Below are 27,493 nucleotides of genomic sequence, written 5' to 3'. Positions count from 1 at the left end.
CCCAAACAATGGTGCACCAAATGATCAGGTGCAAATCCAAATAAATGGTATGGCGGCAAGTGAAGCACTGCACCTCCAATTCAAAATGCACATTTATATTATAGTATATCGAATTTTGCTATCTATAAATAAAAAAGAAAATATGTTTAACTGATAAATGTATTTCTTTTTTTTGACAGGATGTGTCCACGGATCATCTTAATTACTATTGGGAATACCACTCCTGCCCTGCAGGAGGCTGCAAAGAGCACCACAGCAAAGCTGTTAATATCATCTCCCTTCCCTCCCAACCCAGTCATTCGACCGAAGTAAAGGAGAGAAAGGAAGTAACAAGGTGCAGAGGTGTCTGAAGTTTATAATAACCAACAAGCCTTCTTTCAAAAACAGGATGGGCCGTGGACTCATCGTGTAAAAAAATAAATAAATCTATCAGGTAAGCATAAATTTTCTTTTCTTTTTAATGACACGTTGAGTCCACGGATCATCTTAATTACTATTGGGAATCCATACCCAAGCTAGAGTACACAGATGATACGGGAGGGACCAGACAGGGAACCTAAACTGAAGGCACCACTGCTTGAAGAACCTTTCAGCCGAGGCAAGTGTCAAACGTGTAGATTTTTTAAAAAACGTGAAGAGAGAACCAAGTTGCAGCCTTGCAAGTCTGTTCCACAGAAGCTTCATTTTTGAATGCCCATGAGGAAGCAACAGCCCTCATTGCATACACCGTAACTCTCTCTGGAGACTGCTGTCCAGCAGCCTCGTATACAAAACGTATGATACTCTTCAGCCACAAGGAAAGAAGTTGCCGTAGCTTTCTGTCCCTTACGCTTTCCTAAGAAAACCACAAAGCAGAAGACTGACGAAAATCCTTAGTCGCCTGCATGTAAAATTTTAAGGCACGAACCACTTCCAAATTGTGCAGAATCCGATCCTTCTGAGAGGTAGGATTAGGACACAAGGAAGGAACAACAATCTCCTGACTAATGTTCCGATCAGAAATAACTTTAGGAAGAATTCCTAATTTAGTACGTAAAACTACCTTAATGAAAAAATAAGGTAAGTGGACTCATACTGCAATGCCGAGAGTTCTGACACTCTGCGAGCAGAAGAAATAGCAACAATAAATAAAACTTTCCAAGATAAGAACGCAATATCTAAGGAATGCATAGGCTCAAACTGAGCCCCTTGAAGAACTTTGAGAACCAAATTAAGACTCCATGGAGAAGTAACTGGCTTGAGCACAGGCCTGACAAAAAGATTGCACATCTGGAACGTCTGCCAGACGTTTGTGTAACAAAATAGATAAGGCAGAAATCTGACCCTTTAGGGAACTTGTCAATCCTTTCTCCAAACCCTCTTGGATAAAGGACAAAATTCTAGGAATCCTAACTCTACTCAGTCTTTATGACCGATTCTGAAAAGCCCCGCTTGGATAAAATTAAGCGTTAAATCTCCAAGCAGTCAGCTTCCAAGAAATTAGATTTGGGTGATGGAAGGGCCCTTGAATAAGAAGGTAATTCCTCAACGGAAGTCTCCAAGGTGGCAGAGATGACATGTCCACCAGATCTGCATATCAAATCCTGCGAGGCCAAGCTGGTGCAATGAGGATCACCGAGGCCCCCACCTGCTTGATTCGAGCAATAACCTGAGGAAGAAGAGCAAACGGAGGAAAAAGGTATGCTAGACTGAAGGTCCAATGTACTGCCAGGGCTTCTATTAATACCGCCTGAAGGTCTCTGGACCTCGACCCGTACCTTGGAAGCTTGGCATTCTGCCGAGATGCCATGAGATCCAATTCCGGCTGACCCCATTTGAAAATCAGGCTGGAAAACACTTCCGGATGGAGTTCCCACTACCCCGGATGAAAGGTCTGCCTGCTCCGGAAGTCCGCTTCCCAGTTGTCCACCCCTGGGATGTGGATTGCCGACAGACAGCAAGAGTGGGAATCCGCCCACTAAATTTTCTTGGCTAGCTCTGTCATCGCTAAGGAACTCCACATTCCTCCCTCATGATTGATGAAAGCCACTGTAGTTATATTGACCGACTGGAACCTGATAAACTAGACCGAGGCTAACTGGGGCCAGGCCAGAAGAGCATTGAAGATTGCTCTCATCTCCAGAGTGTTTATAAGGAGAACAGACTGACTCCAAACTCCCTGAGCCTTTACGGAGCCCCAGACTGCTCCCCAACCCATAAGGCTGGCTCCTATTGTCACAATCACCCAAGATGGTCTGCAAAAGCAGGTTCCCTGGGAGAGATGATCCAGAGACAACCACCATTGAAGAGAATCCCTTGTCTCCTCGAATACTTCTGGAGCAGGAGACAAGTCCGCATAATCTCCATTCCATTGCCTGAGCATGTTTAACTGCAGAGGTCTGAAGTGGAACCGAACAAACGAAATGTCCATTTCCGCCACCATCAGCCCGACTTCCTCCCCATGCACTGATCCATTGATGGCCGAGGAGTGGACTGAAGAGCTAGACAAGTATCGAAAATCTTTGAGTTCCTGACTTCTGTCAGAAAAATCCTCATGGATAGGAAATCTATTATGGTTCCCAAAAAGTTACCATTGTCCTTAGGACTAAGGAACTCTCTTCCAAATTTACCATCCATCTGTGAAATTGCAGGAAAGATGACAACATATCCGTGTAGGATCTTTACCTTAGAAACCTGTGATGATCCCTGTGAAAGGGAACATGCTAGTACGCGTCCTTTAAATCCACAGTTGTCATAAATGGACCCTTTTGGACCAAAGGGAGAATGGAACGAATAGTTTCCATCTTGAAGGACGGTACTCTGAGGAATTTGTTTAGACTCTTGAGATCTAAAATAGGTCTGAAGGTTCCCTCTTTTTTGGGAACCACGAACAGATTGGAATAAAATCCCAGACCCCGTTCCTGTATCAGAACATGAACTATGACTCCCAGGTCAGAGAGGTCTCTTACTAAGTGTAAGAACGCCTTTCTTCTTATCTGGCTCTAGATAATCTTGAAAGCCTAAACCTCCCTCCTGCTCGGAGGAAGAAATAGAAGGATTCCCTTGAAATTTCAAAGGAACGTGAAATTAATCTGAACTTGGAGGAATGACCCTTACCTCCCGTATTATCGCCGGCAAATCAGGCCCAAACAAGGAATCACCAAAGGCTAGCCTTAGAGGACACATCCGCAGACCAAGATCTTAACCACAAGATCTGCGAGCCAATATAGTAAGCCTGAAATCTTAGCTCCCCGTTTAATAGCTGAAGGGAAGCATCTGTAAGAAAGGAGTTGACCAACTTAAGGGCCTTTATCTTATCCTGGAATTCTTCAAGGGGAGAGTCTGTCGTTATAGATTCAGACAACGCATAAACCATTATGCTGCCGCATAAGAGACAGTAGCAATACAAACCATAGTTTCCCATCTTGAGCAACCCCTCTAACCTCTTATCCATAGGATTCTTAAAGGAACATCTATCCTCTATGGGAATAGTAGTTCTACTGACTAGTGTGGAAATTGTCCACCTTGGTATAGTCTGCCAAGACTCCTTGAAAGAATGCGCTATCCTTTTTTTAAATATAGGAGCCTCTCCCATTCCTTAGCAATGATCTCAGAAGCTCAATCTGGTACATCATAAAATTAACGACTGTGGTGTCGTTCAGAGTAGCTAAACCTCCTTAAGTAACAGACGGGGGAGTTCTAGCTTAAACCTGAAAGATACTACTTCAGTATCAGCAGGAGGAATTATACCGTCAGAATCTAAGATTTCACCCTCAGATGTTACCAAAGTATCCTCTTCGTTAGGATTCTGGGAGGGGACCTCTGAGAAAGCAACAACTGTGACAGAAACCTTGCTCACTGAATGTTTAGTTTTCCTCTTGCGCTTTCCCTGCAGCATGGGAAAAGCAGACAACAGAGTACATGAGGGAAGCGATTTCTTGCAAGGGGGTGTCGTGGAGGAAGCGCAGGGCACTGGTTGAATGGACTTTAAGTTTTGGGACACTTGAGGAGAAAGCTGCGGCATATATTGAGCATTGTCGGAATGCTCCTGAACAGCATCCAAGACAATGTTGGCTCTGAAAAAAGTTTATCCCTGAACTGTGAAATCCTCTCAATACATGAGGAACAGAAAGGGATTGGTGGTTCCACATTAGTATCTAAACATAAAAGTATAAGAAGCATCTTTATTCACATTTTGATCAATTAAAAATTGGATATCATCACTAGTTACCTCACAAAAAAAAAAAAAAACACACGTTACCGTGTCATTAAATGTTAAAAGAAAATGCTTTATTTTGCAGACAATTTTTTTTTTCCCTAATAAAAATATAACTCAGACAATCTCCACACCTCAGCTAAGCCTTGCTGAGGTGTCTGCCTGCCACCGGATGGAAAAACTAACAAGTAGTAAGCGTCTGGACTCATTTAAGACACTTCTTAGAGCAGTATGTGAGGCCTCTCTGCTGCGTGACATAACGCAATAGAGAATACCCACCATCGCTCTCCGTACCACCGGAATTGGGGATATGAATACTGAAAAGGCGCGCAAACTATGTTGCGATGATTAGCACCGCCCATCGTGGACAAATCAAGAAGAATCTCCCGGACAGCTAAAGACTTGTAAAAGTAAAGCTGTCGGGAGTTGAGAAATTGCACCCATCATGGTGAATTCAAATTAAAACTCCCGGTCGGCTAGGGATATAACAAAGCCGTTGGGAGTAGAGAAATTGCACCTATCATGGCGGAACGAAGTTAAACCTCACGTTTGGCTAATGAAGTAAAAATAAAGCCGTTGGGAGTTGCAATCATGGCATATTCACCTAACATATGAGCCACTTCTCCACGTCCCCAGTGCCTGCTAGAACTGCAGGCACTGGGGACGTGCCTCTTAGGGATAATGTCATCATGTGTATAATAAAGTGCCAATTTTTCTGTGTACATACCCCAGAAAATAAACTTAGGACATACCTTAGAAATCTGCCCGGCAGTAAGGCAGCTCACGAGGCTTGAGAGGTCCTCTCCCTCACATAGACCTGTGGAAAAACATGATAAAGTCTGAGTAATCTTATTCAGCCTTTCAGTATTAGGGCAACATCAGAATATGGGAGGCGCAGTGAGAATTATGTCCCACAAGTTCCCATTGTTCTAAAGCCACCACTGCTCTACTGAAGAGACTGATATGGACTACTGCTACACCCTAGGACAAAGCAGCACAATCTTGCACTACTTTAAAAACAAACTTCTGATTGAAGAATCTTTTTCTAACACCACTTTACCACCACCTTGCACTTAACGTAGGCAAATAGAACGACTAGGTTGGGAGGGAAGGGAGCTGATATTTAACAGCTTTGCTGTGGTGCTTTTTGCCGCCTCCTGCAGGGCAGGAGTGGTATTCCCAATAATAATTATGATCCGTGGACTTGTGTCATTAAAAAGAAATACAATAAAATTAAGCTTGTCCCTCAAGGCCTCAGTCATCCAGTAACACCAGCTACATTTACTCCTATACCAATTGTTAATAAAGTAATAGATAATTAAAACAAAAAGTAACCAAATTTCCCTTTTGTTTTAAAAGCATTTCCAAACAATTATGTGGAAGCATTTTTATATACACAGTTATACTAAAATAAAACAAATGGGTTAGAGAACACAGAAGACAACACATGTTATGTAATGTTCTTTATTTCCAGTTTCTGTGAAAAGAAGTTTTGGGGAAATTTGTATGTCAGAATCATTAAATACTTAATAAAGAAAGCAAAGTATTTACAAATTTCTCTCAATCCTTAGTTTGTTGAATAATTACAATAACCTCCAGAAACTTTTGGGAGAGAAATAACCATAAGGTTTTGCTTTCTCTATAAATACAGAATTTGCCCATTTTGAGAAATGCTCCAACACATGGTGGTGTGATCTGAACATCTCAGCAGTTAATAGAAGCAGCCACCATTCTTTTTTTTTTTTAATAATTACATATCAATTAGGAGTTCATCGGATGTCTAATTGGTGTTTTTTTTTTAAAATAAAATATATAAAAAAACAAAAAACAAAAAAAAACAAACCTGCAATGTATTTCTGCCTGTGTCCAGAACTCCATGAACTGGAGATCGGTAACACAAAATTCAAAGCTGGCATTATGCAAACTTTGGGGAAAAAAAAAAAAAAAAATGTAATAATTATATATATTTATATATATATTTATATCTATATTTCAGACAGAGCATATGGGAAGCTTAGTCACTCCATCCCATTGAAGAGCAAAGTCTCCAGTCTGCTCTTTAAAAATTGCATCTGCAAGAGAATTTGGCCTGTGCTCCCCCTCCCCACTTATTTAGGGCAAAGAGGGTTGTGGGGAGAAGGGAGTCAACAAGGCTCTCCACCCTCATTTAGCAGTCCCAAAATACCTCAAGTACTCTTAAGTGAAACCCCAGTTCTGGTTTCCTAAAAATAAAAATAGGAGAAAAAAAAAAAAAAAAAAGTAGAATTTTGCACTCATAATTGTGTTCCAAGCTCACATCCTGCCCATCTGCCAGGCTCCTTTCTCATCCTCTGCCTGGCTTATCTTCATGCCAATGAGTCACTGTTTTCTCTTGTACACTCAGAACCAGTTGTGTGAATATTTTTTTTTTTTTTTTATATATATATATAGATTTTCTGTTAAATTCAGGCGAATAAAAAAAAAAAAAAAGCAAAGAAAAAAAAAAAAAAAAAAAAAAAAAGCTGGAAGCTCAGAAGAAAGCCCCTAAAGCAGGCGGTTGAGAGAAAAGTCTGGTCTGAGTTCAGTTATCAGACTCATCTTCTGCTTCCCGTAGCCAAGTAAAGAAGGCTGTGACAGATTTCAAAGCAACACCTTTCCCTTGCTGTTCAGCTGGGTCTTTGCTGGACTCCCACCTGTAGAAAGGTTCCTCCTTTATCACATCTTCATCGTATAGTGCATCAAAAAACATTCGAAGGAGATCTTTTGAATAGAAGAAGAAAAAAAAAAAATCAACCTTAACCTAAAATTAATTCCCAAAGTTTTCAGAAAAAAACACACATAATAGCTTTATTAAACAGTTTTAACAAAAAATGTTTCATTATTGAAAGTATAACAATATTGCAATATATATTTATTTTGCTGCCTTTTGCTGTAAAATACATTTGAAAACTGTGCTTGTACCACTTTCTCCCAGGGAGGCTTGGGTTAATACAGTTATCTAATTTTTTTGTTAAAAACTAAATTTATGCTTACCAGATAAATTCCTCTTTCCTGACAGGCAAAGACACCCCAGCCAGTCTTAAATATCCCCCCCCCCCAGTCAGTCAAGGGAACAAGAAAAAGTAGGAGAAACATCAGGGTATAAAGGTGCCAGAACAAAAAGGGAGCCGCCCAAAAAATTCTTACGAGCGGTGTCGTGGACTATTCCTGCCAGGAAAGAAAGGAATTTATCTGGTAAGCATAAATTTTGTTTTCTTTCCATAAGGCAGGGAGAGTCCATGACTTAATTCCTTATTGTTGGGAAAACAATACCTAAGTTACAGAGGACACTAAAGGAATAACAGGAGGGAACAAAAAAAAAAGGCAGACCCTAATCTGAGAGCACCACGGCCTTCAAAACCTCTCCCCCAAAAGCAATCATCAAATTTGTAAAAGTTAGAAAAAAATATGTAAGGAGGACCATGTAGCCACTTTACAAATCTGATCCATAGAGTCTTTGTTCTTAAAAACCCAGGAAGAAGCAACTGTTCTAGTGGAATGAGCCATAACCCTTTTAGGAGGCTGCTGTCCCGCTTTCTCATAAGCCTTCTGCCCCTTATGTCTACCCGCATAAAAGACAAACAAATATGAAGATTGTCTGAACTCCTTAGTAGCCTGAAGGTAAAACTTTAAAAGCACGATCCACATCCAGATTGTGAAGCAAACGTTCCTTCGCTTAAGGATTGGGACACAAGGAAGGAACACCACCTTAGGAAGGAAACCTAACCTAGTACATAAAACTGCCTTATCAGCATGAAAAACAAGGTAGGGTGGGTCAAACTGTAGAGCCGAAATCTCACTCTGCGAGCAGAGGCAATGGCTAATAGAAACAACTTTCCAAGATAACATTTTAATGTCAACAGTATGCATGGGCTCAAACGGAGCCTGCTGCAAAACACTAAGAACAAGATTGAGACTCCAAGGCAGAGTCACAGGTCTAAACATAGGTCTGATCCTAGTCAGAGCCTTAAAGGACTGCACATTCGGAAGCTCAGCTAATCTTTTGTGCAACACTGACAGGGCCAATATCAGTTCTCCAATCCAGCTTGGAGAAAAGATCAAATTCTGGCAACCTTGACCTTATGCCAAAAGAAACCACGTTCCTCACACCAGTGCAGGCAAGTTCACCACACCTTATGGTATATGCGCCAACTAACCAGCTTACAAGCTATCACACTATCAGAGAAACCTCTCCTGGCTAAGACTAAGCACTCAATCTCCACGCAGTCAGCCTCAGAATATAGATTTTGATGTAGGAAGAGACCCTGTATTAGCAGGTCCCTGCGACAAGCAAACCTCCACGGAGAAGAGGACATTCTCACCAGATCCGCGAACCAGGTCCTTTGCGGCCAGGATGGAGCAATTAGAATCACTGAAGCTTCCTCCTGCTTGATGCGGGCCACCACACGAGGGAGAAGAGGCAATGGAGGAAAGAGATACGAGTCTGAACCTCCATGGAACTACTAGAGCGTCTATTAATTCTGCTCGACGATCCCTAAATCTCGACCCATACCTGGGTAGTTTGGCATTGAAGCGTGAGGCCATGAGATCAATGGCAACCCCCGTGGAGTGACCATTACCCCGGGTGAAAGGATTGTCTGCTGAGGAAGTCTGCTTCCCAGTTGTCCACACCCGGAATGTGGATCTCTGACAGCATACAGTTGTAGGCTTCTGCCCTTTCTAAAATTTGAGACACCTCCCTCACCGCTAAGGAACTTCTCGTTACTCCCTGATGGTTGATGTAGGCATCTGATAAACTGGGCAAACTCAGTAGGGGCCAAGCCTTCAGCGCATTGAAGATTGCCTGGAGTTCCAAGATATTGATCGGAAGGGTGGACTCCTCCCGAGTCCATAACCCTTGTGCCTTCCTGGCACCCCAAACGGCTTCCCAGCCAGAAAGCCTTCCATGCATAGTCATAATCTCCAAGGACGGTCTCAAGTAGCACGTGCCTCAAGACAGGTGATCCTGACAGTCACCAAGAGAGCAAATCTCTCGACAGGCTGTCCAATATGATCTGTTGGGACAGGTCTAAATTGTCGCCGTTCCATTGTCTCAGCATGCATAGTTGTTAAGGTCTGAGATGCAATCTGGCAAAGGGAATGTTCATACAAGACACCATGTGTCCAATCACCTCCATACACTGAGCCACTGAAGGTCTTATGGAGGCCTGAAGGGCAAGACACGCTGTGCAACATCTGATATGTTAGAAAGATCTTCATGGAAACCGAGTCTATAACCGTACCCAAGAAATTCACCCTGGTATGAGGCTTAAGCGAACTCTTTTCCAAGTTTATCTTCCACCCATGTGACCGAAGAAGACTCAAGAGATTCAGAGTGATCCCCCCTTGCCAGACGAAAAGATGCCGCCTGTACCAAGATATCATCCAGGTAAGGTGCTACTGCAATACCTTGGGTTCTGGCCACAGCTAGTAGAGCACCCAGAACCTTTCTAAATATCCTGGGTGCAGTAGCCAAGCCAAACTGAAGTGCTATGAACTAGAAGTGTTGATCCAGAAAGGCAAACCTCAGGAACTGGAAATGATCCTTGTGGATCAGAACGTGCAGGTATGCATCCTTTAGATCGATGGCAGTCATAAAATGTCCTTCCTGAACCAGGGGAAGGATCGATCTGATAGTCTTGTAAGAGGGGACACTTAGGAATTTGTTTAGGCACTTCAAGTCCAGGATTGGACGAAAAGTTCTCTCCTTTTTGGGAGCCACGAAGAGGTTTGAATAGAATCCCAGACCTCTTTCTGATAGTTACCGGGATAATGACGCCTAAAGAGGCTAGATCCCACACACAATCTAAAAAGGCTGTCCTCTTCTCTGGTCTTGTAGACAGTCTGGAGATAAGGAACTTGCCCCTGGGTGGATGAGATTTGAATCCTATCCTGTATCCTTGAGATACAACCTCCAGCACCCAAGGATCATAAACATTCTGCAACCAGGTGTCTGAGAAAAATGACGGTCTGCCTCCTGCTCGATACGGGTCCGGAGGCCACCCCTTCATGCAGATTTGTTATCTGCAGGCTTCTTAGTCTGCTTGGACGTATTCCAGAACTGAGCAGGCTTCCAGGTGCTCTTGGGTTGCCCAGGCTTGGAAGATGCTTGAGTTCTCTGGGATTTACGAACGAAAATTGAGAGGACTGTCGTCCCTTAGGTCTGTTCTCATCCTACGGCAGAAAAGCACCTTTCCCTCCGGTAACGGTAACTTGGCCCAAATAAAACCTTCCCCTTGAATTGTAAGAAAAGGAGTCTGGATTTAGAAACCATATCCGCGGACCACAATTTCAACCAGGAGGGCCCTGCGAGCTAGGACCGCAATGCCTTAGTGTTCAGGCGTATAATCTGCATGTTCGCATCACAGATAAAGAAGTTAGCTATTCTTAAGGCCGTAATCCTCTTCTGAATATCCTTGAGGGGAGATTCCACCTTGTTAAGTTCTGACAGTCACACCAGTAGGTAGCAGCCCCAGTGGCAATCGCTGCCGTTGGTTGAAAAAAAAAAAATCCTGTGTTTAGGGCTGCAACAACTATTCGGTAAGATTGATCATAAAAATAGTTGTCAAAGAATCTCATCATCAATTAGGTGGTCAGCGATTAGATGGTTAATTGCACAGCACCAGCTGCTTCAATCCGACGAACTCCTGCACATGGTATTGTGCAAACATTTTTTATTTTTTTTCTATCCGATTAATCGGATGAATATTGTCCGATTAAATCGTATAGAAAAGATTAAAAAAAAAAAATTCAAATTTTTTTGCACAATATTAGTTGCAGTAGATCATCAGATTAAAGCAGTTGCTGTGCAACTGACCAACTAATCGCTGAACACCTAATTGATAATGAGATTTGTTGACAACTATTTTTATGATCAAACTTACCGATTAGTTGTTGCAGCCCAACCTGTGTTGGAACATTCTTCTCAGGTAACCTTCCAACTTCTTGTCCATAGGTTCCCTAAAGGAATTACTATCTTACAGAGGAATAGTGGTACGCCTAGCTAGCATTGCAATGGCACCATCCACCTTAGGGATGGAACCCCACAATTCCAGCTGAGAATCAGGGACCGGGAATAACTTCTTCAAAGTTGACGGGGAAAATGGAGTTCCAACTCTCCCATTCACTACTGATAGGGACAGGAAAAGTTTGTGGGGCCTTTCTGTCCTCGTAAACCCTGTCTAACTTAGGAATCTTCGCTTCCTCAGGAAGTTTTGCTTCCGGAACCTCTAAGGTAGACAGAACCACCTTTAGTAAAAAAAACGCAGATGTTCAATCGGAAGAAAGGGGTTTAGTAAATGAAGTCTCTCACTCCGAGAGTTAACCCTCTGACGCTACAGAGGTTAAAGGGACAGTCAACACCAGAATTTGTTGTTTAAAAAGATAGATAATTACTCAATTACCCATTCCCCAGTTTTGCATAACAAACTGCCCCCTTGGTTCAGTTGTTTTGACAGACTTTTTAGCCAATCAGTGCTCACTCCAGGGTAACATCACATGCATGAGCTCATTGTTATCTATATGAAACACATGAACGCCCTCTAGTGGTCAAAATGCATTCAGATTAGAGGCAGTTTTCAAGGTCTAAGAAATTAGCATACGAACCTCCTAGGTTTAGCTTTCAACTAACACCACCAAGAGAACAAAGCAAAATTGGTGATAAAAGTAAATTGGAGGGGGGCGGAGCCAGCGCTCAGAGGAGATGGCTGCACGTATGTGAGCTCTGGTCTCCCTGCAGGGCAAAAAGCAGCCTAAATATGTATGCAGATAACCCCAAATGTCTGGAAACGTAGTTATATAAGTCCCGGACTCACATATCCGACTGGGGACTAAATCGGAAAGAAATTGGAGAAGCAGTGCAGTTTTTGCAGCAACGCCAGCTTAATACACGGATATGAGCCATGCGTGTGGGCCGCAACTAAACACCGGAATGTACCGCTGATCAATCGGCCATACGAGGAGACACAGGTGCCACCATCAAGTGGGGGAGTGCTCAGATGAGCGGAAGGTGAGATAAGGAGATGTTATACATCAGTGAGCTGTTGGGGCTAATTTGAAATAAACAGTCACCTAAATGGATAAATGTGGCGTCCGCCATCTTTGATTCTCCTATAGAGTTTATGATATTTAATCTAGCATTGAGGCACCTTAAGAGCATCGAAGCTGGATGCAGGGACACCGCAAAAAAGTATGATGCATAACACCCTGCCAGTGTATTGCAGTTGAAGCACACGCCATCACCAGCTTTTTATGTACACATCAATACTATTCTAATTTCCATGGAAGATTTACCGACAATACACACAAATCTGCTATGAGATACAGTTAATAAACTGGGAAAGGAGAGCAGCTTTTCCAAGCAGTATTAAAATTTATTTGGTGTTGGAGATTAAACTTTCTATATAGCTATACACTGCACTGAGCATTCTGTTACACCTGCATAGTGGATTTCCTTGCGCTATAATATTCAACATGTCTCCTAGAAAAGGCAGCAAGTCAGAAAAAGCAACTAAAAAGCAGGATGCAGCTACTCCCTCTGTAAACAACTTTTTTAAGCAATTAGAAACTGCAGCCCTGAAGATAAACCCACTAGAAGCCAGAAATGATGGCTCTTCCACACCATCAGACTCAGAGGGGGATTGCCCCGATTCAGCTGTTCAAGTACCCAGGGCCTTATTGGACTCACTGCCTTCTAAAAAAGACTTTTCCACATTAATTTGTCAAGTAAAACAATGTATTAGAGAGGAGATTTCTGAGATTAAAAAAGATCTCTCAGACATGGGCCAGAGGGTGGAGAAGCTGGAGGATAGTGCAGACCTCACCTACTCTAATATAACATTTCTCCGGTCTAAAGTTTCTTCTCAAGATGATATAATTTCACAAATGGAAAACAAAATAGATGATCTGGAAAATCGAAGTCGCCGCGGCAACATTAGAATCAGGGGAATCCCAGAATCTGTTGCCTCAGCAGAATTAGAAGATTATCTACAAGGTCTTTTTACGTCTATAATTGGGGTTGAACCTGAAGCCACAATAGCTTTGGATAGATTCCACAGAGCATTGCGTGCAAAACCATTAGGAGACCAACCTCCAAGAGACGTCATTGTGAAAATCACAAGCTACCAGATCAAAGAAGAAATCATGAAGAAAGCCCGTCAGAAATATCCACTCAGGTTTAGAGCAGAACCTATACAATTATATGAAGATTTGACTCCAAGAACCCTACAGAAAAGACGGGAATTCAAACACCTCACGGCAAAGCTGCGGCAGCTTAACATTCCTTACAGATGGGGTCACCCATTTAATTTGCAAGTACCATGGAAGGGTAGAAGATTGGTATGTAGCACGACGGAAGACATAACACGAATCTGTAAAGATCTGGGCATCATCCTTCCAGAAACACAAGATGAGACTCATCAGCCAGAATCAGCGGAAGCACATCAAGCACCACCACTCCCTCAAAGATCAGAATGGAGGAAAAAATCAGCTACAACACCTAATAAAAATCTCCAAGGTGCTGGACATTCAAAGTCCTTGGGAAGGTGAACTATTACAAGATGGTGAATGCTTTATGCTTGTTTATTACTGAGTGTGCTTGTTAGCACTACAACCCCGGGCCCGGGTGCCCGCCTGTCCAGACCTACCCTGGTACTCTGTGATGGGGGGGTCTGGGCGGATGGGGCCTAGTGTCCGGGGTCGGGAGAGGTGAACCCTGTCGGCGGCTGACAACTGTAAGTCTGAGTAAAGGGCTGGATGTGGTAAAGTATTTAATTGATAAATATAACTCGCCTCACTGTATGCTATAGATCTGTATTGCATTGCTGACCACTATGCTCAAGATACCTACTGTTTAAAGTTGTTAGTCATATTAAACCTAGTCCCCCTAGTTTACTATGTAAAGTTCAATCCCAGGTTAATCCCAGGTTTTTCTGATGCAACATAAGATATACTATATGCATATAATCTGAGATACAATTAAGATGCCCTTTAGGGGTTGGTGTTCCCCCTTTAAAGAATGCTGTTTTTTGTTCTTTTTAGTTGCACCAGTTGTGCAAAGATTGTTTTGAATGTATTTAGTTTAATTTATATCTCTACACTCTGCCACGGGGTACATTTTCAATTTGAATCTGCAGATCACGCTAGGAGTCATAAGATAAAAGCTTTGTTAGTATTTATTGTACGGGATGCCAAACCTTAATGCACAAACCATACGGCTCATAACCCAAAATGTAAAGGGTCTTAACTGTCCTAATAAGAGGTCGATGGCCATCCGGGACCTCCGCAAAAGAGGGGGCGAAATACTATTATTGCAAGAAACGCACTTTAAAACTGGTAGTCTCCCTAAGTATTTTTCCTCACACTACCCCCAACACTTTCATAGCACGAACTCCCATAAAAAGACTAATGGTGTTAGTATATTAATACATAAATCTATCCCATTTAAACTTCAGCATATAGACAAGGACAAGGAGGGTAGATATTTAGGCATCATGGGCCTGATGTATGGCAAACCAGTAACCATTATAAACTTATATGCACCTAACACAAGACAAGACCAGTTCTTCTCCCGCTTTTCCAACAAAATCGCTGGCCTAGCTAAAGGCCCCTTGATTGTTGCAGGAGATTTTAATATCCCCCTGGTACCTGCATTTGATAGCTCTAACCCCAGCGCACGACACAGTCCAAAAATGCTCCATTCCATATGGAAAGATATCAAGGAGCTAATGCTTCATGATACATGGAGGTACACACACCCACAAACTCGAGATTACACCTTTTTTTCAAACCCACAAAAAAGCTATTCTAGGCTCGATTATATACTGGTAGATCACATTGCACTATCACTAGTCAAAGGTGTCAATATCAAGCACACGGTGTGGTCGGACCATTCATCAGTTGAATGTTCGATGGCATGGCCTGCTATTCCCCTCAAACCTTTTACATGGAGGCTAGACAACTCACTGTTGGCCGACCCAAAAGTAGTGGAGTCACTCGCTGAACAATTGGACACTTACTTTTCACTCAATAATACCCCAGACGTTAGTCCCACAACGGTTTGGGAGGCCCATAAGGCTTACATCCGTGGTGAATTTATTAAAATCAAGGCCCACAAACGTAAAGAATCTATTAAGGAATACCTCAAATTAGCACAAGAGGTCTCTGAAGCAGATCTATTGTTAAAATTCAATCCCGATGATAATGGCCTAGCCAAAGCTCTTCAAGAAAAAAGGGAGAACCTAAATACCCATTTACAACTGGAGTCACAAAGACATCAACTATATATTAAACAAAAATTTTATGGCGAAGGTAATAGAACGGGGAAACTCCTTGCTAGGGCCCTAAAAAAGCAACATGCAGGCTCATATATTCACTCTCTTATGTCAGCACATAATACCACAATAGAAGACACTAAATCTATCAAGGAATCCTTCAAAGCATATTACCATAGGCTTTATAATTTATTTCCTAATAGACCCCATACCCTGCACAAGCTAAAATGTGAGAAATATTTAGAAAACATTCCCTTACCCAAACTCACTGATACTGAAGTATCCATGCTGGAGGCCCCGTTCTCCAATAGGGAGATTCTGGCAGCTATAAAGGAGATGAAGCCAGAGAAAGCTCCGGGACCGGATGGCTTTGGCAACCGGTATTATAAAATATTCAGGGCTCAACTTACACCATACTTGCTAACTATGTTTAATCAAATATCAGACTCTGTAGTATTCCCAGATACCATGATGCAAGCCCATATCTCAGTACTTCCCAAACCGGGCAAGGACCCTGTAACCCCAGCAAATTTTCGACCAATTTCCTTATTAAATGCAGATCTCAAAATATACGCCAAAATTATAGCAAACAGAATAAATTCAATTCTACCTAAGTTAATACACCACGATCAAGTTGGCTTTGTCCCACAAAGGGAAGCTAAGGATAATATATGTAAAGTACTAAATTTGATGGAATATATTAAAAAAACAGACACCCCCTCCATATATCTCTCCACCGATGCTGAAAAAGCATTCGACAGGTTAGATTGGACTTTTTTACAAGCCACTCTTCAAAGATTCAGATTCCCTACAAAAATTATCAAAAAAATTCTTGCACTATACACTAATCCAACCGCCCAAATTAGGGTCAATGGGGACCTGTCAGATCCTTTCGAAATTCGAAACGGTACGAGACAAGGATGCCCCCTCTCCCCCTTACTTTTTATACTGTCACTAGAGCCATTGGCTATTCAGTTACGTAACAACCCTAAAATAAAAGGTATTACCATACAGGATCAAATATACAAACTGGCATTATTTGCCGATGATATTCTCATGACCATATCAGAGCCTTTACAATCACTCCCCTACATCCAACAAGAACTACAATCCTATGGGACAGTGTCCAACTTCTCGATAAATGCCAATAAATCAGAACTTTACCCGATAAATATTCCCGAAGCAGAGGTGGGGGTGATTCGGGGTCTATACCCATATAAAATTCAGAGCCAAGCACTAAAATATCTGGGAATATTTTTATCCTGTAATAAAGAAATTTTGCGAAAACGTAATTATGGTCGCTTGCTGGATGAATTTGAGAGTCTAGTATCCTCCTGGCTTCCGAGAAAAAATATCTCTTGGCTGGGGAGAATTGCGGCCACTAAAATGACCCTGTTACCGAAAGCCCTATATGTTATGCAGGCATTGCCAGTCCCCGGTGTCACATCAGATATTAGTAAAATGCAAGCTATTATAGATGCCTATATATGGCATAGAAAACCTCCAAGAATAGCCAAGAGTACGTTATATAGACATAGAGATGACGGGGGCATGGGAGTTCCAAATTTGCATCTCTATAAGTTGGCGATCACCCTAAATAGGGTAGTAGAATGGTGCAGACAGGGAAATGATTTCTATAAAAGAAATGTCCACTTAGAATCACAATTGTTGAAAACTACCCAGATGGGGGGACTCTGTTGGGCACCCCAAAAAACCCCTACGGACATTTCTGCGGCCTACCCAATTATTAAGGAAACGTGGTCGGATTGGCTAAAAATCCGCAACAAATATAAGCGCATATCATCCCCTTATTCACCACTAACAATTTTAGACCAGAATAAAGAGCTTTCACCCTGTTTCTTGGGGACGAAGCAAAACTCACAGACACTAATAAAATTGACTGATCAGATCCCGGTTTTTTTGGTGACAGATCAGGGACAGATAGCGCCGAGAAACACTTTGTTGACACAAGGTCTTGCACATTTTAGCTCCTGGTTTGCCTATCATCAGGTTCGTCATTACATTTATACACATAAACATAAACAAGACATGCTTAGACCACTCACGACATTTGAACACCTATGCACGTCACAACAACCCCCTAAAAAAGTAATATCTGTGATGTATAGAGATATGCTTCAAGCGCAATATTCTACTAAGCCTAATTATACACTTAGATGGGAAAAGGAGATGGGGAATGAATTCTCACAAAAACAATGGGCCAAATGGTTCCAGGCAACAGCGAGATCAGCACATTCAGCAACAGCACTTGAAACAAATATCAAAATTCTTACTAGATGGTATTTAACCCCCAGCAAATTGAAACATATGTTTCGCAACGCCAGTAATAGATGCTGGAGAGGCTGTGATCAAGAAGGTACAATGTACCATATCTGGTGGGACTGTAACGTAATACGCCCATACTGGACCCAAATATATGAACAAATTAGCAAAGTTGTAGGGATGGCCCTGACTCCCTCTTCTGAGGGTATCCTGTTTAATGCTGATCCACACATTACATGTAAAATTAGGAAGAGCTTATTCCAAATATTAGTGAATGCAGCAAAAAGGCTGGTACCTAGGTTCTGGAAGAAAATGCAGACACCTACACTTACTGATTGGTTGGTTCTGGTGAAAAACACTATGATACTGGAGAGACTTCATTACTTTAAACTGGGACGTCTAGATTTCTACCATGATATGTTACTTTTATGGGAACAATATACGTATGCTAATTGGGCAAATCAAAGTTGATCTCCTACTGTGAAGTAGTATGCTTAGCTGATGATAATCCTTTGGCAGAATACTTATCATTCCTATTATACTGTTGGTTTGTTTGTGGTTCTTTCTTTTGTGTTCGTTTTTCTTGTTTTAGTTTCCTAAATTGTATATATAAACTCCCACAGAGACAAATTCAACGAGGGGGATAAAATAACTTGAATTGAGCAAAACTAGATACACTGTATGGACTACCATTTGAGCAAGGACCATTTTCTTGGACTCTATACTCGAGCCGTCCGCTTGAGTCATAATGGGAATAACCTTGAAGGGTATACATTGGTAACAACTTCGGCTATGTATTTGAGCTTTGTATCCCAAGACTGCTTTTCAATGTACAGTCATGATTGTATTGATCCATTCTTGTTATGTTGTATGACTTTTTGTTCTTTTTTGAAGCACAATAAAGGAAATTTGAAAAAAAAAAAAAAAAAAAAAAAAAAAAAAAGTAAATTGGAAAGTTGTTTAAAATTACTTTCTCTTTTTAAATCATGAAAGTTTTTTTTGGACTTGACTGTCCCTTTAACTCATCCTCTGACAGTTGACACATACTAGCTAAATCAGATTGGAAATTATCTGGATCCAATTCAGAAGAACTATATTTAACCTTTGTCTTTAATTTCCCAGAGATAGGTAAGACACTCAGGGCAACAGACAGCAGATTGCAACTGTGTAGTAACCTCCAGCCGGAGTATTAGACGTGCCTCAGGGAACTGCATGTGAAACGGTTTGAGGGGATAGGGTAGGCATCTCCCGGACCACAGAATACTGAGAGGTTGACGGCTCAGAGGGACTAATTATGCTAGGGGGGTTAGCAGATTTAGCTCCCTTCTTAGACTTTAGAAGGGTACCCAGGCAATTAGAACAAAATTGAGCAGGTGGACTAACCACCGCCGCCTCACTGTATAAACAGGTATTATTTAGAATAGAAGGTGCAGAAGCGTCTAACAAATTATCAGAGTCTTATATTGCTGGAAATGCAATCCCACAGTAAGAAAACAGATTTAAACTTTTTTTTTTATTATTATAAAGAGAGGCACCTTTATAACCCCAATGGCTGGGGCACTCACCACCTCCTAGAGACAGACAGTTAAAGGAAAACTCTCTCCGTAGGATTGCCAGAGTTCCTGCAGTAGGATCGCAAGGAAAACAAATGAGCCACACCCGATTACGTGGTGCACAAGAAGGGACCTCCCCTGCTATGAGAAAAAGCGTGCAAAGCTATTAGAAGCTGCGCAACGCCCAAAAACGAAAGTGAAACCTGTCAGTTCCATTGACAAAAGTATGCAGTCTATTTGAGCCCAAACCTTCACAATGTGTTCCATAGAGAACAAAGCAGTACATATATCCCCAAACTGTTCCAAATTAATCTCTAATCTCCTTCACGCTGATTGCCCAGGAGCTGTTAGACAGTATGGATTCGATTTGCAGAAAAACTTTCCCTGCGTATCCAGACTAACGTTTATCAATACTCTTACTGAGAAGTTTATATGATTACTTAAAACTCCAGCCCTTTCTTGAAGGGAACATACCCATTTAAAGACTATCCAAATCTTCTAACACTTCTCTGCCATCCTCCTCTAGCGATGAAAGGCAAAGAATGACTGGGGGGATGGGGGAAGTGGGAGGGATATCTAAGCATTTGGCTGGGGTGTCTTTGCCTCCTCCTGGTGGCCAGGTGTTGTATTCCCAACAGTAAGGAATGAAGTCGTGGACTCTCCGTGCCTTATGGAAAATTTTGTTTACCTCTACCCCCTCCCTCGCCTTGTCTGTAACCATTTTTTCTTTTAGGCTGGATCAGTTTTGCATTAAAGGGACAGTTTACTCCAAATTTTTATTGTTTAATAAGATAGATAATGTCTTTACTACCCATTCCCCATCTTTGCACAGCCAACAATGTTATATTAATTTATAACCTTTTAAAACTCAAAAATTCCAAAGCATCTGCAGGACGCCTTAATCTAGTGCATGTTATTAGCTTTTCATAGCAACACAGTGCTAGTTAATGTGAATCATATAGATAACACTGTGCTCACTCCTGTGAAGTTACGAATGAGTCAGCACTAAGGGGTAAATTTATCAACCCCTTCGGCAGGCTTTATACACTTCACATGCACGTGCAGAGAAAAAGAGTTAACACAAACACTGATAACTTTTACTGGAAGCATTTTTGCCAATACATGTATATAGTAAATATGTTTCTATTCAAACATGTAATTCATTTATGTGCATTTAAAGTTTGACCGGAATGTCCCTTTAAATTAAAACCCATGGAGATCACTTCCATACTCAGCTACTTACTGGATGAACAAATACAACTCACTATCACACAAGAAAAACGTGTTCGGGAGTTTAATAAGCCCATCAACACCTTTATCAAAATCTTGTGTACTGTAACGAGAACATACATAGCAAAATACTGGAAGGTGGGCACCCCTACGTGGATTGAAATAAAAAATATTTAACACACATACAATGTATGAATTTATGACATGGTCATTAGGTTCAAAAGAAGCCAATGATGAGGTGTGGTTTTAATGGAATCTCAGGAATGGCTCAAACTACTCTAGATAGAATAGTAGATAGTAATCAATCGTTATCCAACAAATACTAGTCTAGGTATTGATTGAGAGCTTCAATGGTAATCTTTTATTAACCCATAACTAACCCAGTCTATGGCATCCAAGTATTACATTTATTTTATAGTTTGTTATTTGGTTATCTGGTTTCTCCCAATCCATATTGGGACAATGTTGATTTTGATAAAATAGTCATGTTTGGCACTGGGAGACAAACATTGAAGTCGGACAGTCTATGGAAAGCATATACAAATGACTCTGGATGGGAAAGAAAGAAAGAAAAAAAAAAAAAAGAAAGAAAGAAAGAAAGAAAAAAGAAAGAAAAAAAGAAAGAAAAGAAAGGGTGGCCCTTGAGGAACGATACTCTTTGTAAGGAGTCGCTGGCAATACTACCTGTAAGGCTTTATATGTTCTGCTATTACTGCTCTTTTGTAAAGAATGATTTGCTATAGTGTTATAAAAACTAAATGTTTTAATAAAAACAAATTAAACAAATGAAAACCCAGCATTAAATGCAGCTAGTACTTACTTGGGGGCTGATCCAGCTTCACAACCAGCGCCTGTAGTGCATATAGAGCCTGAAGCTCCTTGTTTTCATCGCTCAGGTATTTCTGGAGGAGTTTTGCTCGTGTGCGTATTACAGTAACATCCACTTTGTTTGGGTTTTCAACTGAGAATGAAAGAAAGTTTTATTCCCATTACCAAAGGCCAAAAAAGAAGAAGAAAAAAAAAAAAAAAAGTAGGCAGAGAAATAAAATGTATATGAACAAAGAAAAAACAATTTATGCTTACCTGATAAATTTATTTCTCTTGTGGTGTATCCAGTCCACGGATCATCCATTACTTGTGGGATATTCTCATTCCCAACAGGAAGTTGCAAGAGGACACCCACAGCAGAGCTGTCTATATAGCTCCTCCCCTAACTGCCATATCCAGTCATTCGACCGAAAACAGAGAAAGGAGAAACCATAGGGTGCAGTGGTGATTGTAGTTTAAAGTTAAAAAATACCTGCCTTAAAATGACAGGGCGGGCCGTGGACATGGATCATCCATTACTTGTGGGATACCAATACCAAAGCTAATGTACACGGATGAAGGGAGGGACAAGGCAGGTACTTAAACGGAAGGTACCACTGCCTGTAAAACCTCCCAAAAATAGCCTCCGAAGAAGCAAAAGTATCAAATTTGTAGAATTTTAAAAAAGTATGAAGCGAAGACCAAGTCGCCGCCTTGCAGATCTGTTCAACAGAAGCCTAATTTTTAAAGGCCTATGTGGAAGCCACAGCTCTAGTAGAATGAGCTGTAATCCTTTCTGGAGGCTGCTGGCCAGCAGTCTCATAAGCTAAGCGGATTATGCTTTTTAGCCAAAAAGAAAGAGGTTGCCGAAGCCTTTTGACCTCTCCTCTGTCCAGAGTAGACAACAAACAAAGCAGATGTTTGACGAAAATCTTTAGTAGCTTGTAAGTAAAACTTTAAAGCACGAACCACGTCCAGATTGTGTAATAGACGTTCCTTCTTTGAAGAAGGATTAGGACACAAAGACGGAACAACAATCTCTCGATTGATATTCTTATTAGATACCACCTTAGGTAAAAACCAAGGTTTGGTACGCAGAACTACCTTATCTGCATGGAAGATCAGATAAGGAGAATCACATTGTAAGGCAGATAACTCGTAAACTCTACGAGCCGAGGAAATAGTTACAAAAAAAAAAAAAAAAAAAACACTTTCCAAGATAAAAGTTTGATATCTATGGAATGAAGAGGTTCAAATGGAACCCCCTGAAGAACTTTAAGAACCAAATTTAAACTCCATGGTGGAGCAACAGGTTTAAACACAGGCTTGATTCTAACTAAAGCCTGACAAAATGCCTGAACGTCTGGGACATCCGCCAGACGCTTGTGCAAAAGAATAGACAGAGCAGAAATCTGTCCCTTTAAGGAACTAGCTGACAATCCTTTCTCCAATCCTTGGAGAAAAGATAATATCCTGGGAATCCTGACTTTACTCCATGAGTAGCCCTTGGATTCACACCAATAAAGATATTTCCGCCATATCTTATGATAGATTTTCCTGGTGACAGGCTTTCGTGCCTGAATTAAGGTATCAATGACTGACTCGGAGAAACCACGCTTTGATAAAATCAAGCGTTCAATCTCCAGGCAGTCAGCCTCAGAGAAATTAGATTTGGATGGTTGAAAGGACCTTGAAGTAGAAGGTCCTGTCTCAGCGGCAGAGTCCATGGTGGAATGGATGACATGTCCACCAGATCTGCATACCAAGTCCTGCGTGGCCACGCAGGCGCTATCAAAATCACTGATGCTCTCTCCTGCTTGATTTTGGCAATCAGACGACGGAGCAGAGGAAACTGTGGAAACACATAAGCCAGGTTGAAGGACCAAGGTGCTGCTAGAGCATCTATCAGCGTTGCCTTGGGGTCCCTGGATCCGTAACAAGGAAGCTTGGCGTTCTGGAGAGACGCCATGAGATACAGTTCTGGTTTGCCCCAACGATGAACCAATTGAGCAAACACCTCCGGATGGATTTCTCACTCCCCCGGATGAAAAGTCTGACGACTTAGAAAATCCGCCTCCCAGTTCTCTACACCTGGGATATGGATAGCTGATAGGTGGCAAGAGTGAATCTCAGCCCAGCGAATTATCTTTGGAGACTTCTAACATCGCTAGGGAACTCCTTGTTCCCCCTTGATGGTTGATGTAAGCCACAGTCGTGATGATGTCCGACTGAAATCTGATGAACCTCATTGTCGCTAAATGAGGCCAAGCCTGAAGAGCATTGAATATCGCTCTTAGTTCCAGAATGTTTATTGGAAGGAGTGACTCCTCCTGAGTCCACGATCCCTGAGCCTTCAGGGAGTTCCAGACTGCACCCAAACCTAAAAGTCTGGCATCTGTCACAATTGTCCAATCTGGCCTGCGAAAGGTCATACCTTTGCACATATGGACCCGAGATGGCCACCAGAGAAGAGAATCCCTGGTCTCTTGATCCAGATTTAGTAGAGGGGACAAATCTGTAATCCCCATTCCACTGACTGAGCATGCAGAGTTGGAGCGGTCTGAGATGTAGGCATGCAAACAGCACTATGTCCATTGCCACTACCATTAAGCCGATTACTTCCATGCACTGAGCCACCGAAGGGCAAGGGATGGAATAAAGAACACGGCAGGAATTTAGAAGTTTTGATAACCTGGACTCAGTCAGGTAAATTTTCATTTCTACAGAATCTATCAGAGTCCCTAGGAAGGAAACTCTTGTAAGGGGGGATAGAGAACTCTTTTCCTCGTTCACCTTCCACCCATGCAACCTCAGAAATGCCAACACTATGTCCGTATGAGACTTGGCAATTTGGAAGTTTAACGCCTGAATTAGGATGTTGTCTAAATAAGGGGCCACTGCTACGCCCTGCGGCCTTAGGACCGTCAGAAGCGACCCCAAAACCTTCGTAAAAATTCTTGGGGCTGTAGCTAGCCCAAAGGGAAGAGCTACAAACTGGTAATGCCTGTCTAGGAAGGCAAACCTGAGAAACCGATGATGATCTTTGTGTATCGGAATGTGAAGATAAGCATCCTTTAAATCCACTGTAGTCATGTATTGACCCTCCTGGATCATAGGTAGGATGGTACGAATAGTCTCCATCTTGAATGATGGAACTCTGAGGAATTTGTTTAAGATCTTTAGATCCAAAAATTGGTCTGAAGGTTCCCTCTTTTTTGGGAACTACAAACAGATTTGAGTAAAATCCCTGTCCCTGTTCCTCCTTTGGAACTGGATGGATCACTCCCATAACTAGGAGGTCTTGTACACAGTGTAAGAATGCCTCTATCTGGTTTGCAGATAATTGTGAAAGGTGAAATCTCCCTTTTGGGGGGGAAGCCTTGAAGTCCAGAAGATATCCCTGGGATATAATTTCCAACGCCCAGGGATCCTGAACATCTCTTGCCCACGCCTGGGCGAAGAGCGAAAGTCTGCCCCCTACTAGATCCGTTATCGGATAGGGGGCTGTTCCTTCATGCTGTCTTGGAGGCAGCAGCAGGCTTTTTGGTCTGCTTACCCTTGTTCCAGGTCTGGTTAGGTCTCCAGACCGTCTTGGACTGAGCAAAAGTTCCCTCTTGTTTTGCATTAGAGGAAGTTGATGCCGCACTTGCCTTGAAGTTTCGAAAGGCACAAAAAACAAAATTTATGCTTACCTGATAAATTCCTTTCTCCTGTAGTGTGGTCAGTCCACGGGTCATCATTACTTCTGGGATATTAACTCCTCCCCAACAGGAAGTGCAAGAGGATTCACCCAGCAGAGCTGCTATATAGCTCCTCCCCTCTACGTCACACCCAGTCATTCGACCAAGAACCAACGAGAAAGGAGAAGCCAAAGGGTGCAGTGGTGACTGGAGTATAATTAAAAATTTTTTTTAGACCTGCCATAAAAAACAGGGCGGGCCGTGGACTGACCACACTACAGGAGAAAGGAATTTATCAGGTAAGCATAAATTTTGTTTTCTCCTGTTAAGTGTGGTCAGTCCACGGGTCATCATTACTTCTGGGATACCAATACCAAAGCTAAAGTACATGGACGACGGGAGGGACAGGCAGGCTCTTTATACGGAAGGAACCACTGCCTGAAGAACCTTTCTCCCAAAAACAGCCTCCGAAGAAGCAAAAGTGTCAAATTTGTAAAATTTGGAAAAAGTATGAAGAGAAGACCAAGTTGCAGCCTTGCAAATCTGTTCAACAGAAGCCTCATTCTTAAAGGCCCAAGTGGAAGCCACAGCTCTAGTAGAATGTGCTGTAATTCTTTCAGGAGGCTGCTGTCCAGCAGTCTCATAGGCTAACCGTATTATGCTACGAAGCCAAAGAGAGAGAGAGGTAGCCGAAGCTTTTTGACCTCTCCTCTGACCAGAATAAACGACAAACAGGGAAGACGTTTGTCGAAAATCCTTAGTTGCCTGTAGATAAAATTTCAGGGCACGGACTACATCTAGATTGTGTAGCAGACGTTCCTTCTTCGAAGAAGGATTAGGACACAAAGATGGAACAACAATCTCTTGATTGATATTCCTGTTAGTGACCACCTTAGGTAGGAACCCAGGTTTAGTACGCAGAACTACCTTGTCTGAATGAAAAATCAGATAAGGAGAATCACAATGTAAAGCAGATAACTCAGAGACTCTTCGAGCCGAGGAAATCGCCATTAAAAACAGAACTTTCCAAGATAACAGCTTGATATCAATGGAATGAAGGGGTTCAAACGGAACACCCTGTAAAACATTAAGAACTAAGTTCAAACTCCATGGTGGAGCAACAGTTTTAAACACAGGCTTGATCCTAGCTAAAGCCTGACAAAAAGCTTGAACGTCCGGAACTTCTGACAGACGTTTGTGTAAAAGAATGGACAGAGCTGAAATCTGTCCCTTTAAGGAACTAGCGGATAAACCCTTTTCTAAACCTTCTTGTAGAAAAGACAATATCCTAGGAATCCTAACCTTACTCCATGAGTAACTCTTGGATTCGCACCAATATAAGTATTTGCGCCATATCTTATGGTAAATCTTTCTGGTAACAGGCTTCCTAGCCTGTATTAAGGTATCAATAACTGACTCAGAAAAACCACGTTTTGATAAGATCAAGCGTTCAATTTCCAAGCAGTCAGCTTCAGAGAAATTAGATTTTGATGTTTGAAGGGACCCTGGATCAGAAGGTCCTGTTTCAGAGGTAGAGACCAAGGTGGACAGGATGACATGTCCACTAGATCTGCATACCAAGTCCTGCGTGGCCATGCAGGCGCTATTAGAATCACTGATGCTCTCTCCTGTTTGATTCTGGCAATCAATCGAGGAAGCATCGGGAAGGGTGGAAACACATAAGCCATCCCGAAGGTCCAAGGTGCTGTCAAAGCATCAGAACAGCTCCCGGATCCCTGGATCTGGACCCGTAACGAGGAAGCTTGGCGTTCTGTCGAGACGCCATGAGATCTATCTCTGGTTTGCCCCAACGTCGAAGTATTTGGGTAAAGACCTCCGGATGAAGTTCCCACTCCCCCGGATGAAAAGTCTGACGACTTAGGAAATCCGCCTCCCAGTTCTCCACTCCCGGGATGTGGATTGCTGACAGGTGGCAAGAGTGAGACTCTGCCCAGCGAATTATCTTTGATACTTCCATCATTGCTAGGGAGCTTCTTGTCCCTCCCTGATGGTTGATGTAAGCTACAGTCGTGATGTTGTCAGACTGAAACCTGATGAACCCCCGAGTTGTTAACTGGGGCCAAACCAGAAGGGCATTGAGAACTGCTCTCAATTCCAGAATGTTTATTGGCAGGAGACTCTCCTCCTGATTCCATTGTCCCTGAGCCTTCAGAGAATTCCAGACAGCGCCCCAACCTAGTAGGCTGGCGTCTGTTACAATTGTCCAGTCTGGCCTGCTGAATGGCATCCCCCTGGACAGATGTGGCCGAGAAAGCCACCATAGAAGAGAATTTCTGGTCTCTTGATCCAGATTCAGAGTAGGGGACAAGTCTGAGTAATCCCCATTCCACTGACTTAGCATGCACAATTGCAGCGGTCTGAGATGTAGGCGTGCAAAGGGTACTATGTCCATTGCCGCTACCATTAAGCCGATCACCTCCATGCATTGAGCTACTG

The 27,493-nt window shown here is 42.2% G+C and overlaps 1 protein-coding gene across 1 annotated transcript in view; it reads right to left on the bottom strand.

The window, feature by feature from the left end:
- Nucleotides 1-5,643: 5,643 nt before the first annotated feature.
- EIF4G1 (eukaryotic translation initiation factor 4 gamma 1) overlaps nucleotides 5,644-27,493 on the bottom strand; it is a gene marked incomplete in the record, with an annotated part of 460,856 nt that continues 439,006 nt past the window's right edge. The window contains 2 exon segments of the mRNA XM_053710345.1: nucleotides 5,644-6,934; nucleotides 21,370-21,510. Of these exon segments, the coding sequence (XP_053566320.1) occupies nucleotides 6,756-6,934; nucleotides 21,370-21,510 (320 nt within the window).

Source organism: Bombina bombina, chromosome 4 (assembly GCF_027579735.1).
Source record: "Bombina bombina isolate aBomBom1 chromosome 4, aBomBom1.pri, whole genome shotgun sequence".
In the NCBI taxonomy this organism is placed as follows: Eukaryota; Metazoa; Chordata; class Amphibia; order Anura; family Bombinatoridae; genus Bombina; species Bombina bombina.
This window is presented reverse-complemented; position numbering and strand designations above follow the sequence as displayed.